The sequence below is a fragment of the Mustelus asterias genome, chromosome 2 (assembly GCF_964213995.1).
Source record: "Mustelus asterias chromosome 2, sMusAst1.hap1.1, whole genome shotgun sequence".
Lineage (NCBI taxonomy): Eukaryota > Metazoa > Chordata > Chondrichthyes > Carcharhiniformes > Triakidae > Mustelus > Mustelus asterias.
The window spans coordinates 57,400,347-57,416,635 of record NC_135802.1 but is presented as its reverse complement, the minus strand read 5'-3'; the positions used below and the strand labels follow the sequence as shown (position 1 = coordinate 57,416,635).

The 16,289-nt window shown below is 41.0% G+C and overlaps 1 protein-coding gene across 6 annotated transcripts in view; it reads left to right on the top strand.

The window, feature by feature from the left end:
- The window catches only part of kat2b (K(lysine) acetyltransferase 2B), a 58,640-nt gene that overhangs the window by 27,232 nt on the left and 15,119 nt on the right, over window positions 1-16,289 (top strand). For all 6 annotated transcript variants that reach the window (XM_078235848.1, XM_078235866.1, XM_078235856.1 and 3 more), the window contains exons 6-12: window positions 7,940-8,131; window positions 10,260-10,363; window positions 10,606-10,761; window positions 11,455-11,591; window positions 12,345-12,553; window positions 13,769-13,895; window positions 15,248-15,358. In XM_078235848.1, the coding sequence (XP_078091974.1) occupies window positions 7,940-8,131; window positions 10,260-10,363; window positions 10,606-10,761; window positions 11,455-11,591; window positions 12,345-12,553; window positions 13,769-13,895; window positions 15,248-15,358 (1,036 nt within the window). The remainder of the gene's footprint in view (window positions 1-7,939; window positions 8,132-10,259; window positions 10,364-10,605; window positions 10,762-11,454; window positions 11,592-12,344; window positions 12,554-13,768; window positions 13,896-15,247; window positions 15,359-16,289) is intronic.

Below are 16,289 nucleotides of genomic sequence, written 5' to 3'. Positions count from 1 at the left end.
TGGAGTATTGCGTACAGTTCTGGTCACCGCATTATAGGAAGGATGTAGAAGCATTGGAAAGGGTGCAGAGGAGATTTATCAGGATGTTGCCTGGTATGGTGGGACGGTCTTATGAGGAAAGGCTGAGGGACTTGAGGCTGTTTTCGTTAGAGAGAAGAAGGTTAAGAGGTGACTTAATAGAGGCATACAAGATGATCAGAGGATTAGATAAGGTGGACAGTGAGAGCCTTTTTCGTCGGATGGTGTTGGCTAGCACGAGGGGTCATAGCTTTAAATTGAGGGATGATAGATATAGGACAGATGTTAAAGGTAGGTTCTTTACTCAGAGAGTAGTAAGGGCGTGGAATGCCCTGCCTGCAACAGTAGTGGACTCGCCAATATTAAGGGCATTTAAATGGTCATTGGATAAACATATGGATGATATTGGAATAGTGTAGGTTAGATGGGCTTTAGATTGGTTTCACAGGTCGGCGCAACATCGAGGGCCGAAGGGCCTGTACTGCGCTGTAATGTTCTATGTTCTATGAAAGTCTAAAAAGACCACATTTAGCTATTCTCCTTGATCAACCCTACTAGTTGCATACTCAAAGAATTCTAATAGATTCGTTAAGCAAGATTTCCTCTTTGTAAATCCATGTTAACTTTGTCTGATTTTACCACTGCTTTCCAAATGCTGAGCTTTGAAATCCTTGATAATTGACTCTAGCAACTTCCCCAGTACTGATGTTAGGCTCACTGGTCTATAGTTCCCTATTTTCCCTCCACCTCTCTTTCTGAATAGCAGGCTTACATTTAGCTACCCTCCAAAGAATTTTGGAAAATGACTACCAATGCATCTATTATTTCCAGGTCCACTTAAGTATTCTAGGATGAAGATTATCGAGTCCTAGAGATTTATCCACCTTTAATCCCATCAATTTCCCCCAAACCATTTCTCTACTAATACTGATTTCATTAAGCTCCTCGCTACATTTTTTTTCTCTTAGAACTTCTGGAACATTATTCATGTCTTACTTTGTGAAGACAGAAGCAAAGTATGGATTTAGTTCCTCAGCCATTTCTTTGTTCCTCGTTATGAATTCTCCCATTTCTGACTGTAAGGGGCCTACATTTGTTTTGTCAATCTTTTTCTCTTTACTTATCTATAGAAACTTTTATAGTCAGTTTTTAAGTTCCCTGCTATCTAACTTTCATACTCTATTTTCCTCACCTTAAACAATCCCTTAGTCCTCCTTTGCTGAATTTTAAACTGGTCCTAAACCTCAGGTCTGTTGCTTTCACTTGCCAATTTGTATGTTTCGTCTGTTAATTGAACATTATTTCTAATTTCCCTTGTAAGGCATTCGCCGGAATTCTACTGCCCTGCCTGCCACAGGAATCAGAGTGGGCAAGGGGCAGACAATGGGACTTGGGCGGCACTTTTGGGTCTCTGGTTGAGCGAGGTTGTAAAATCCTGCCCATTAAATTCATTATGCAGTAACCTTATAGGTCAGGAAGGGATGATTAATGCCATAATGGCTGCAGCTGTACTATTATTTGAATGAACTATTGCACTTGAGATAAAGGGATTTGTGGTGTTATTTCTACATAGGGTTCTTCCTCATTATTAAGCCATTCATGCGCACTCTTCCATCCCCATAACAGCTAATCTTGTCTGTGTAAGTATAAGGATGATCTTCCCTCAGGCTGTCTACTTTGCATTTCTCTTCTATGTCATGCATCTTCTACACGTCTCTTTCAATGTAGGTGCCACATATCATGGTATCATGCTTGCTTTCTCCATTCTCTGCACAGAGAGCTCTTTTCCTGTTTTATTACCATCTTTAGAAGAATACAGAGGGTGTAATTTATTAACTGAAATTATTTCCATTACTCAGGATTCGTTATAGAAATTGCTGACCTAAAAAAACTCCAATACTTTTACTGATCACTAAGCACAATTTCAACCTCTTATTCTATTGTGTTCAATTTTGCCATAATCTCGAAGAAAACATGTGCTTACAATGAGAAGCGTACAAAGATAATTATGTTTATTCAAATTGTGCTGGGCTGAGCTAAGGAAAGGATTAGAAAAGCTTTTTCTTTGTGGTCTATCAAAAAGGAAAGTTAAGGGGTGACCTCATCATAGAACCCCTACAGTGCAGAAGGAGGCCATTCAGCCCATCGAGTCTGCACTGACTCTCTCTGAGAGAGTCTCTTACGCAAGCCCTCTCTCCCACTCTATCATCGTAACCTCACATATTTCCCATGGCTAATCCACCTAATTTGCACATCTTTGACACTAAGGAGCAAATTAGCATGGCCAAACCACCTAATCTGCACATTTTTGGATTGTGGGAGGAAACCAAAGCACCCTAAGGAAATCCATGCAGACTTGGGGAGAACGTGCAAACTCCACACAGTCATCCAAGGCCAGAATTAAACCCAGGTTGCTGGCATTGTGAGGCAGCAAGGCTAACCACTTTGCCAGCATGCTGATTCCGCTGACTGATTCCACATCGAGATTTTCTGAGTCAATATCCTCTCTCACTATTGCACTGATTTCATTTTTAACTAACAATGCCATCCCACCTCCTTTTCCTTTTTTCCTGTCCTTACTAAATATTGAGTACTCTTGGATATTCAGTTCGCAGCCATGGTCACCCTGCAGTTATATCTCCGTAATCGCAATCATGTCATACCCATCTATCTCAATTACGCTGTTAATTTGTTACCTTATTGCAAATGCTCCATGCATTCAGATACAGTCCTTTAGACTTGTCTTTTTAACATTTTTATACATAGTTTTTAATAGTATGGCCCTATTTGCTGCCATTTCTTGTTTCCTCTGCTTTCTACTTTGGCTTTCTAATTTTCTGTCTTTCGTTTCTAATTTTGATTCCCTCTCTTCTGTCTCCTCACTCAGGTTCCCCTCTCCCTACCTATCTAGTTTAAAACCTCTCCAACAGCGCGAGCAAAATACCCTGTGAGGATATTGGTCCTCGTTCTGCTGGGGTGCAACCCGCCCAGCTTGTACAGGTCCCAGCATCTTCTTCTTGTGTATAGTGTCAGTTTTTTTTATTCCTCGAAGGCAATGTGTAAGCCTCTCAAAAATGGAAGAGGTTACCCACTTTGTATTCTGGACTCTAAGTCTGCGGCCTGAATATCCATGGGGTATGTCCCAAGGATCCCTGGCATGGTGAGAAATTTGCTGCAGATATCCCTGAAATTCAAATATGGACAGCAGTGATGCAGAATTGTCATGCAAGGATGCTCACGTGCAACTATTAGACCACCCCAACTGAGTTCCCATCAATGTCATAGTCTCTAATGTCTTTGAGAATACTCAGTTCTCAGAAAGCGTTCTTCTAAGTATGTTAAATAGTAAAGAAAAACTGGGTACAGTTTACAACTATTTTAGAGTTAACTAATTAGGTGGGACCAGAGAAACATATATAAATTCATAAATTTAAAATGGGCATCGGAAAGGGCAGCCAGAATTTCCCCCAAGTGTCATTTTGGATGAGAAAACAGGTGCAATCCACAACTGTCCTCCACTTAGTCATTTTTCATTAGAGTGGTAAGTTTTGTGCCGGGCCGGGTGGTAGGGGGTTGCTAAACACACTGGTGAGCTGCAAAGCAATTGGGTGCCACTTTAAAAGGGCACTGGGGGTCCCTCCCTCCCCCCACTCATTCTGCCATCAAGTGCTTTGCAACCCTACAAAGAATATCCATGTGAGGGCTTTGTACATTCCATCCTTCGCCTGGAAGAGTTTCAATACGCAACATTGTACATGCATTTAACGCGAAAAAACATTGCCATTAACTGTAGCTGAGTGTTACATCATACCTAACGTGGTCTACTTCCTGACACGGATATTATTTCATATCGTCTTATCAATGGGAATGTTTCATTTCTTTTACTCTGTTTGCAGGAGAAAACAATCCATAACAGTTGAGTGAAAGCAGGTACAGATGGTGGATCCCCTAACTTTAAATCTCAAATCTCATATGAGGAAGAAACTCTTGAAATTCTATGAAGGGAAGCCATAGAAGGTGATGGGATAGGAAATAGGAGGTTTAACATAAACATAGAACATTACAGCGCAGTACAGGCCCTTTGGCCCTCGATGTTGCGCCGACCAGTGAAACTAATCTAAAGCCCCTCTAATCTACACTATTCCAATATCAACCATATGTTTATCCAATAACCATTTGAATGCTCTTAACGATGACGAGTCCACTACTGCTGCAGGCAGGGCATTCCACGTCCTTGCTACTCTCTGAGTAAAGAACCTACCTCTAACATCTGTCCTATATCTCTCACCCCTCAATTTAAAGCTATGTCCCCTCATGTTAGCCATCACCATCCGAGGAAAAAGGCCCTCACTATCCACCCTATCTAATCCTCTGATCATCTTGTATGCCTCTATTAATTGCTGCATCTTTGGGTTTGTTCTAATATTCTTCTTCCCTCTTATTCTTTAATTCACTTGCATCTGTCATTCATGTCATTCCTACCAAAAGCTAAATGTGAAGGCAATTCATCAAGATCCAATAGCATTCCCACCCACTCCCACCCTCTTTCTCTAGGTGCATCACTGAAAGCAGCATCAGATACCTCTACATGAAGGCAGTGCCAGTACTTCACAGAACATACCATTACTCCCTCTATCCCTCTAAAGGACCAGCTCAGATCCAGGGAATTTAGAGAATGAGCTGGAGGCAATGCACTGCATGAGACATCACAAGTGAGCTGGAGCCAGTAATATTGGTAGCAAAGACGGAGGAAAGTGCAGTCCAGAGGGCCAAACAGTGTCTGTCTCAGCTGCTGAGCCTGGCAATTTCAAGGGGGCAGTTTTAGAAGAAGAATGCTTTCTGAGAATTTGAGTGTTGCAACAGATATTAGGGACCATGACAAGCAACATCTTACTGATGGTAACTCAGTTGGGGTGGTCTTATAGTTGCATGTGTGCAGCCTTGCACGACAATTTTGCATCACTGCTGTCCATCTTTGAATTCCAGGGATATTGACAGCAGATTTCTCACCGTGCCAGACATCCTTGGTGCTTCTCCCATGGATACTCAGGCCTCAGACCAAGAGTCTACGATACAAAGTGGGCAGTCTCTTCCATTTTTGAGAGGCTTGCAAATTGTCTAAGGAACCAAGGCAGGGCTTCCTGATTTAATTTGTGTTATTAGGTCTATCAGTAGCCTTGGTGATACAATATTCAGTAATAAGAGCATGCCTGCCACAAATTATGGTGCTGTTTCTCAGGATGCCTTATCCATCCTTCCAGCCCACTCTGATACTTGAACAGGTGCCAGAAACACTTAGGCACTGGCTGCTGAATGAAGCAATGATGTGGTGCTTATGTTGCTAAACTAGTAATGCAGTGCCCTGAACTATTATTACAGAGAACTTTGACTTCAGTTCCTATCATGATAGTATGAGCATTTGAATTCAGTTTTAAAAATCTGGAAATGAAAGGCTTTTAAGGCTTAACCTAGAAGCTGCTTAATTGTTGTAAAAATGTAACTGCTCATTAATGTATTTGAAGGAATAAAAGAGACCCTCTTATCCGGTCTTCCTGTGTGACTCCAGTCTCACACCAACGTGGTAAATGTTTAAGTGCCATCTCAGAAGCTACTCTGTTATATCAAAACCGCTTAAAAGCAAACCACCACCTTCAGGCAACTGGGGCTGGTCAATAAATGCTGGCAACAATCTCAACCAGTGAATTAAAATTAGTAATTGAAGTGTTGCAGTATGCAGCTTGTGCATCTCAGATCTTAGCTAATGGGATGTGAGGGTTGCCACAATCTTAAGTGTCTCCATACACATAACAGCCAACCAACTCAAATATATACTGCCACTGAGGTTTAAGAGCACATATATTATGGACTGTCACAGAGAGGAAGTGAACACTTGCACAACATGTTCAGCTGTATTTGCCTAGTTCGATCCAAGTATTTGAAGTGCTGCTTCAACATGCAAATTGTGTGCTTGATGATGACTCTGGTCCATGCCAGCTCTTTATTTTACCTTGTGCACGAATGATGCCTGAGATACTGCAGAATTTCCATCAGCTAGGATCCACCCTGAAATCGTTTTTTTATGGATCAAATATTGATGAGGTGATGGATTCCCTTAAAATTCTGACAGCTGCCTGGAAAGTGAGCGTTAACTTGCATAATCCAGTGTAATGGTTGCAAATGAGCAGAGAGTGGAATCCTTTCTACTTGTTCAGGTAATTGTCTGTGCTGAGGGTTAGGAGGGTCACACACGCGCAATCTGCAATCCATGAATCTTTAGGAATCTTTCCCCTCTTGTCTTGGTCCTATCATACTACTATTAGTTGTTTTGAAGGAGATGAACTTGCTCATTCACGCAAACCAAACACTGGTCACTTGTTTTACACATTTACACATCTTGGACAGTTAATTGCCTCATTACCAATGTTTGCATTTGCAAGTCTGAAATGATCCTTATAAAGACTAAGGCTGTGGAGGAACTTTGCAGCAGATATGATTAAAGAATTCATTGCTGGCTATAGGGACTAGCTTAGTGGTAAAAACTGGGTGGCATGGACAAGTTGAGCCGAAGAGCTTGTTCCCATGCTGTAAACCTCTATGACTCTGTGACTAAGTCTGCCCTGAATGTAGTCCCTGCCCCTCTTGGACAAATGGAGGAATGTCCACCCCTGCCCATAGATCCTGTAATGTGGCGAGCAGTTGTTAAATGCCATACTTTTATTGGATCCTCATCTATGCCTCCCAAAAAATACAGATAAAGGGGATTTCCTGGGAAGAGACATGGGATGGTTGCAACTGTTGAAGAAAAACAGCAGCCAGCACACTAATGTAGCATTTTCAGGTTCTAAAGGAGATGTCCGTGAGGCAGTCTTATGAAGGTATATAAGTTAGTTAACAGATTGGAAAAGGAAAACAAAATGTCAGTTTAAATTAAATTGCAAGCTTTGGATAAAGGACATAGATTCAAACTAATAAAAGGTAAATTCAGGACTGCTATCAGAAATTTATTCTTCAACTAAGGAGTGATATGTCCATAGAATAATGTTGCCAAGACAAACACCTTAAAATCTTTTGAAAAACAATTAGATATTGAAAAGATGGCAGTCTGGATGGATATGTTACAATGGACGAAGTGGCCTTTCTCATCCACAGCAGGTCTTGTAAATCACTCCAGTAGCTCTGTTGGGGCAGGGGTGGGGCTAGAAAATGCTGCAAGCATTTTAAAAGTCCATTGACTTTGGCAGGACCAGAGTATCACACTGGTGGTAGGAGCTGGAAAATATAGCACCTTAAGAATATCAGTGACAACAGAAAAAAATAATAGGCCAGAAATGAACTTCCATATGCAGCACATTCCCCAGGGAACCTGAAGCCTCATATATTATATTGCGGCACGGTAGCACAATGGTTAGCACTGATGCCTCACAGTGCCAGGAACCCGGGTTCAGCCTAGGTCATTGTCTGTGCAGAGTTTACATATTCTCCCCGAATCTGCGTGGGTTTCCTCCGGGTGCTCTGGTTTCCTTCCACAGCCCAAAAAGATGTGCAGGTTAGGTGCATTGGCCATGCTAAATTCACCCTCAATGTACCCAAACAGGTGCCGGAATGTGGCGACTAAAGGATTTTCACAGTTACTTCATTGCCCGGAAACAGGCCGTTCAACCCAACCATTCCATACATGTATTTGTGCTCTACCCGAGTCATTAAAGCTCCAGAAATGCACAAAATAGGCTGAGATCCAGAGTCATTGACAATTTATAAATCAACAATATTGAATTCTAACACTGGTTCAGGTATATAACCACCAAGAATGACTTTGCTTGGAACAAATCATGCTTTAACTATTTATACATTGGAAGATAAAAATTGTTTCTCCATTACGCACTGACTTGAAGTCAACTGTAAGTCTGTTGATGCTTTTCAGATGGCTTTGCTACTGTAATGTTCCTCAGTTCTGTGACAGTCTCCCGCGGCATGAAACCACTCAGGTTTTTGGCAGGACGTTGCTTCGCTCTGTTTTTACAGTCATGAGGCGCCAGTTATTGGAGAAGTCCAGGCTGGAGAAAGATAAGCTACCTCTGGAAAAACAAACATTGATCCTTACCCATTTTCCAAAGTAAGTACATATTCGAAAGCCTGTACAGTCTCATTTCTTGAATGTTCTTCCATCCAACTGTTTAATGTAGTCTGTGTGAATTTGATTTCTAATCCATACTAAAGCTCTTGTTAAATAAAGTGTTCCATTTAAATGATTGCCTGAAGCAAATTTATCATATTAGCTTTGTCTATTTGATTTAGATAGTTTTCAATTTTATAAGCATAAAAAGTGAAGAAAAACTATTATTTGTAGAGCATTGTTCTTGATCTTCAGATGCCCCAAGCCCTTCAAATACAATGAGGTACTTAGTGAAATGTAATTATTGTGGTAAAGTGGGGGGTGAGTGAATGGGAGGAGAGAAAATGAACTAACATAGCCCCAACATTTCTGGACCTGGGAGGATTTAAATAAAACTTAATTTGGCAGGGAGATAGGATTTGCAAATGAACTCATTTCTACTGAAAACATTCCAAACAGTGGGGTGCATGTGTCTATTTTATGCCACTCAAAAGAGATGAGATTAGCAGCATAACAACTCCTGGCATGCCAGAGGAGTGTGAGGGAGAGACAGAGAGAATAAGTAATGCAGGAGAAAGCTCTTTATCCAGAGAGCAAGGAGAATATGGAAGTCGCTCTCACGGGGAGTGGTGGAGGTGAATGGTGTCGATAGTTTTGTGGGAAAGTGGTTTAAACACACTGGGGAGGATGGAAGGGGAGGATATTCCTGGGATGGAGAACTTCTGTTCACATGGGGAGAGGGGAGAATTTGGGATTGCAGAGGGTGGTGAGTGTCTGGAACAAGCTCCCAGAGGTAGTAGTAGAGGCGGATACAATTTTGTCTTTTAAAAAGCATTTAGACAGTTACATGGGTAAGATGGGTATAGAGGGATATGGGCCAAATGTGGGCAATTGGGACTAGCTTAATGATAAAAACTGGCAGCATGGACAAGTTGGGCCGAAGGGCCTGTTTCCTTGCTGTAAACCTCTATGACCCGATGATCCACAAGTTCCACCTTTACTAAGACCAAGAGGAAGTACAATTGCATGAAAACAGACTTATTTAACCGGAGGTGGTAGTTGACTCAAAAGCGATTTTATTTCCATGTGAATGCCATTAGGGATATGGCAATGAACATTTGCAGCTACAGAAAAATTGTGTTGTTTAGGGAGGGAATTCCAGATCTTTCTGAAACCAGTAGGCAGTAACGGGTCAATGAATGGTGAGTGGGCATTGTAAGCCTAGAGATGACAGGAATCGAGAGGAGTGATTTAATTTTTTTTAAAAAAGGAATTTGAACACAAGGATGAGGAGGTTAAGCCTGAAGCTTTAGGGGACCAAGAACCAGCAGCGAAGGGATATTTCATTATATGATATCAGAGGAGGAGTTGAGGATAAACTGGGGTTAATGGGAGATGGAGGATAAAGGATGGGAACTGGTCCACCCAGCATTGTATCTGGAGGTGAGAAAGGCACCTGGGGTGGCATGGTGCACAGAGGTTAACACTGCTGCCTCACAGCGCCAGAGACCCGAGTTCAATTCTGACCTTGGGTGACCATCTGTGTGGAATTTGCACATTCTCCCCGTGTCTGCAAGGGTTTTCTCCGGGTGCTCTGGTTTTCTCCCACAGTCCAAAGATGTGCAGGGTAGGTGGATTAGCCATGGTAAATGCTCAGGGTTACGGGGATAAGGCAGAGGGGAGGGCCTGGATGGGATACCCGTTCAGAGAGTCAGTGCAGACTCAATGGGCCATTCTGCACTGTAGGGATTCTATGGTTCTATAGATTTGAGTATGAGGAGCATCATTTCAAAGTTTGCAGATGACACAAAAGCTTGGAAATGTTTTAAACAATGAGGATAATCGTAGCAGTCTTTCGGAGGGCACAGACTGGTGAACTGAGCAGACATATGACAGATGACATTTAGTGTAGAGAAGTGTGATGTGATACGTCTTGGTAGGAGAAACGACGAGAGTTTGTGTAAACTAAATTATACCATTTATATAGAATGCAGGAACAGAGAGACCAACTTTAAAAAAATATTTCAATGCTTTGGATATTGAAAACTGTGAATGTTGTAATCATTTCCCAAATAATATGTGACCACAGTGTGCACAGAAAATAGTACTGCATTTTTTTACATTATAGATTCCTTTCTATGTTAGAGGAAGAAGTGTACAGCCACAACTCTCCTATATGGGACTTAGACTTCTTGGTGTCTTCTGGTAACATCCAACTAGGGATACACGCAGGTAACTAACGTCAGCATTTTTGAATTTTCCTGCAGGATTGGGAACCTCAGAAAATGTTTACAAAAAGTGGATATTAAAATTAAAAACATTTTTTGAGAGACTTTTTTTTTGACTCGTAATGTTTTCTAGTTCTTCTATAATAAATGTAATGAAGTTGTACATTATATAACAGCTCAGCTAAACTTAATTCTTTAAGATCATTCTTTCATTATTTTGACTTCTTTATGTCTTTGGAATGTTAGTTGTCAACCCTCCTGCGGTGTCTGGGCTCCTGCCAAACATGAAGCCATTTGGGTACGGATCGAGCCCAGCTTCTGGCAGCATTGATCAAACCAACAGTGGAAGTTTGAGTCCTGTCTGGAGGAACAAAGTGGCTTCTGGCTCAGAGCAAATATTGGGTATGACGGACTGGTCAATTGTAATAATTAGGAGGTTATTGTTGAAACCTGGCAGAAGCTCTTAATTATGTAAAACCTATTGGTCCATATCCTCACAGTAGGAAAGGGAAATCTTACACAAGTCACTGTAGAACACCTTGGCAGGAACTTTATGCTCTCTTGCTGTTGGGTTTTGAGGCTGTGGGGATGGTTGGATCTTAGGGGGGAGTGGGTGCCTCCATCAGCACCCCTTAAAGCCGTGACCTCTTGCCCCCCCTCCCTCTCCCTTGGTCTATACCCTGAAACCTCTCAGCAGTGGGTGATGCCTGATCACAGAAGGAAAACAAGAAGAGAGAAAATAAATATTGCCAGGGAAGAATGTATTTTTAATGTAATGCGAAGTTCATTCTATATTTTTCAGTGTTTTATATACCCGCACTGCAAATTAATTTCTAGGTATTTTGTAACGATGCCTGCTCAAAATTGTGCAAGGTATAGCTTTGATTTAGTTGCCGATCTCAGCTGTGCTTCTGCAGGGAGGGATTATTAGGAAAAATTTACTTTTCAATTGCTCATATAGGGTAGTGCTGTATTCATAGCACCACAAAAGAAGTTTCAGCATTCCGTTCGTTGTTAGTCATCTGGTCATTTGTCGCCTTAATTATTTCATCACTTTTTATTGCAAAAATTCTGACAGATTGTTTATTTGTTAAGGAGAGAAAAGGAAACCCACAGAATCTTTTAATACAGAAGATGCCAAGAGACAGCGAGTTTTGGGGGACATCCCTATGGAACTAGTGAATGAAGTAATGTCAACTATCACAGATCCAGCTGCAATGTTGGGTCCAGAGGTACGTGCACCACGTCCTATTCTGTATTGAACTCTTCTTGCTAGGAACTACATAGAATGTAGATCAGTTTTGTTACTGAGGTGTTATGTGTTAAGCCAGATTTAAACAAAGAAAGTAATTCAGCCCATTATCCTTTTTTAAGTTTCTCACTTGGCTTTTATAAGACTGCTCTGTCCCCCTGTTCCTTCAGCTCCCCTCCAAAGTTTATTGGATGTCAAGGATTTCAACATCCAAATTACAGACTTGTAATCCTCTGGTAGCTAATTTACAATACCCTTGAGATATATTCTGTAGTATTGAACCTAGATTCCCCATTTTGATTTTAATATATTCCTAGTGGTAAATAACTCAGTATTTGGCATTAAGTAGTAACCAAATAGCTACTAAATCAATGTGAAACATTTATAGCATGTGTTTCAAAATGGGTTAGTTATCATAATATACAAATAACGTCAACCTTTAGAATTGCAACTTTTACTTAAAGTACTAATTAAATCTTGGGTTTCAGATAACATGAATACACTATCTATAATATCAAGTTCCTGATTTAATTATAACTTCCTCTTTGCTCCATGTATGGCATTTTGCAATGATCCTATATTTTATTGCCGTTTGTGCATGCAGAGAAAATGGAGCTTTTGGTCATCTTTTTAAATTGATTTATGTAGCTCAGATATTCATGGTATTGATTGCAATCTGTTGAAAGTTTACAAATTATAATGGGAAAATGTTAATAATCCTGTCCTTTACAAGACTAGCTTACTATCTGCACATGCAGCCAGAGATGAGGCAGCAAGGCTTGAAGAAAGAAGGGGTGTAATTGAGTTCCATGTCGTGGGAAACTCGCTGAGCCAAAAACCAAACAAGAAAATGATGATGTGGCTGGTCGGATTACAGAATGTTTTCTCCCATCAATTGCCCAGAATGCCGAAGGAATACATCACTCGGCTAGTCTTTGACCCGTGAGTGCATGGCTTATAACTGGTATTAATATGGTATCTCAATTCAACCAACCTCCCATATTTGAAACCTCCCATATCAGCTTTGACAAAGGGTCATCTGGACTCGAAACGTCAGCTCTTTTCTCTCCTTACAGATGCTGCCAGACCTGCTGAGATTTTCTAGAGTTTTCTCTTTTGGTTTCATCCTCCCATATTACTTTGTTTGTTGAATTGAAAAACATGTATTTGTCATATGGTAAGGCTCAAATCTTTAACCATGGTGAAGGATAAATTGGTCTTGGGTGGTAGGTGAATTGCCAATCCAGTTTACACCCAATTTTCTTTTCCATTGATGCCAAAGATCAGTTTCACCCTGATTATATTTACTTCATGTAATTCTTAAGCAGCTCTCATTTTCAACTAATGACAATAGCTACAAATTTGGTAGCTTTCTGTTTCATCTGCTTTTAAGGTTGGTAGATCCTAATTTACTGGGTGGGTTTGGCTAGAGTATTCTCAGGCTTATTCTGTAGAAGTACACTCAATACAGTAGAACACAAGCTGACTGTGCACAGCATGATCCAGCGCAGAGATTAGCTTTTGGAATCCTGTTTCACAGACCTCAAGAGATCATAGGCATCTCTCTTCAGCGTTGCTTGGTGATGACTTACCACTCTTGGAGATGTGTGGCAATAAAAGGAAGACATTGTTCAAAGAAACAATTGAACATTTTATGCCTGATGAATAGATAAGGCCAACAGACCAAGAGGTTGTATGATGCCTGGTTCATTTTTGTTCAAATTAATGGATATATAATAGACACAGAACATAAAAAAGATTGGAAAGCGACTCATTTACTTACTTTAGATGAAAATGGACAATTGTTTTAATCATTAGCAAGGCCAGTTTAAATAAATTCCCAACTAAAGCAAATATTCAAAATATTTAGGAACTATTTAATATGCTAAGTGCTTTTGCGTTTTTGGGAGAGCACCTTTTTAAGGATGGCGGTCTGAGCCCTATGTGCTTATCACCATCGCTGAAGGTAACACTTTTATCATCTTTGATCAGCACCTAGATCTTTCAGCATAAATATCAGTGCACAAGACCAACCTTTTATAGCTCAATCATTTACCACATGAAGCATTTGCTACATGTGGTACATAAATAGAGGCTACAAAAAGATTAGATGACTACTTTTCAATTTTGAAGTCGTTTTGTTTGGTTAAATCTTAGTAAACACAAGACCCTTGCTTTGATCAAAGATGGCCGTGTGATTGGCGGTATCTGCTTCCGGATGTTTCCAACACAAGGTTTTACAGAGATTGTATTTTGTGCTGTAACTTCGAACGAACAAGTGAAGGTAAGTGTGAACTTAAAAATAAATAATTTGTATCCATCAACAAGCAATGCATTAAATCTTAAATATTCTCTTATGTGTTTAAAGTTCCAATTTAATCACAATTTATGGTGGCAGTAGAGGTTGACCCAAATAATTCCGAAGTCTTTAGACTAGTGTTCATAATAAAATTGATGGGTTGAACTTTGCACTCAGTGCACAAGTGCTGTCTGAGGTGAGAAAACTGGCATGTATTTGTCCAACTGCACAGCCGGATTTCCTCTCCAGATTGTATGTGAGGGCCTGCTCCAACAGGGGCCCGCCCCCTAACAGTGCCAGAGATATGCCAGGGTACTGCCTGGGCATGTCACCCTCTTTATATTAGCGCTGCTCCTTCTAACTGGCTGTCCTGTCTGGAGACAATACACATCTCTTTAACCTGTGCTTAATGCTCCCTCCACTCACATTGTCTGTATCTTTAAGACCTGGTTGGCTGTAGAGATTCGCATTTTAATCAGTAATCTGTAACTTGATTTTGTGTCTCTGTATGCCCTGTTTGAGAGCAGATATCCACTCCATCTGACGAAGGAGCAGTGCTCCGAAAGCTAATGGCATTTGCTACCAAATAAACCTGTTGGACTTTAACCTGGTGTTGTTAAAACTCTTACTGGGATTTTCCAGCCAGCGAGATCTTCTGGTCCCACCGAAGGCGACCCCATGTCCCCACGGCAGGTTTCCCGGCAGCGTGGCTGGCAAGCAACACAAATGGTCATCGACTTCAGCGGGACTGGAAGATCCCGTTGGCAGCCACCTCCGCTACCGGAAACCCCGCTACGTGGGGCCGGAAAATCATGGATTCTGTCTTCTGCCACTCTACCAATTTCCTAACCAAATCAATAATCTGCTTTCAACCTATGGTCACACAGGTGAACTTTCCAGAAGCCATTGGTTAGAAGTTGGGAGAAGGCAGCCTAACCTCCCAAAGCAAATAATGATGAGGTTAACATAATGCCATGTACCAGAGATCAACTAACGAAACATGGTCTAGGAATTGAGTCTGGATTTGCATGGCTGATTTAAGAGCCAGCTTTACCAATTGGGAAGCAGCAGATAAATGTGTAAGCCATAGGCAGCCAGTGTTGTTGAATTCATGAGCCGTGGTCTTCACTGTTCAATACTATTACACCAAGGCTTCGAAAAATAAATTATGGAAGTATTAAAATATTTCTCCTGTAAAAGTTCTTGGAGACCTGCTTCAGTACATGAGCAGTGCTATAGAAATGTGAATTTCTGTTTTAATAAAAAATATTAAATGGTAAAGGCAAATCGAACTGAATTTTGTTCTTTACCAAATGGTCAAATGCTTTTTTCTTTAGGGCTATGGAACTCATCTAATGAATCATCTGAAGGAATATCACATCAAACATAACATTCTGAACTTCCTCACTTACGCTGATGAATATGCAATTGGCTACTTCAAAAAGCAGGTATGTCATTTTGTGCTCTTGCTTTCTGTGCTCCTCAAAGCGTATGTTGTTTACCACAGTGGATAGGTTTGTATAAAATTACTGATGAGAAATCTAAATAATGACTTAAGATGATTTTCATACGATCTACTCCTATGCCTTTCCACGTATATATTGCCATATCAATCAAAGTAATTAATTACCTATGGTTGTGCTTGTTAGAACCATAGAAAATTACAGCTCAGAAACAGGCCTTTTGGCCCTTCTTATCTGTGGCGAAGCATTTTTTGCCTAGTCCCACTGACCTGCACTTGGACCATATCCCTCCACACCCCTCTCATCCATGAACCCGTCCAAGTTTTTCTTAAATGTTAAAAGTGACCCCGCATTCACCACTTTATCCGGCAGCTCATTCCACACTCCCACCACTCTCTGCGTGAAGAAGCCCCCCCTAATATTCCCTTTAAACTTTTCTCCTTTCACCCTTAACCCATGCCCTCTGGTTTTTTTCTCCCCTAGCCTCAGCGGAAAAAGCCTGCTTGCATTCACTCTATCTATACCCATCAAAATCTTATACACCTCTATCAAATCTCCCCTCAATCTTCTACGCTCTAGGGAATAAAGTCCCAACCTATTCAATCTCTCTCTGTAACTCAGCTTCTCAAGTCCTGGCAACATCCTTGTGAACCTTCTCTGCACTCTTTCAACCTTATTTACATCCTTCCTGTAACGAGGTGACCAAAAGTGTCCACAATACTCCAAATTCGGCCTCACCAATGCCTTATATAACCTTACCATAACACTCCAACTTTTATACTCGATAGTCCGATTTATAAAGGCCAATGTACCAAAGGCACTCTTTACGACCCTATCCACCTGTGATGTCACTTTTAGGGAATTCTGTACCTGTATTCCCAGATCCCTCTGTTCAACTGCACTCTTCAGAGTCCTA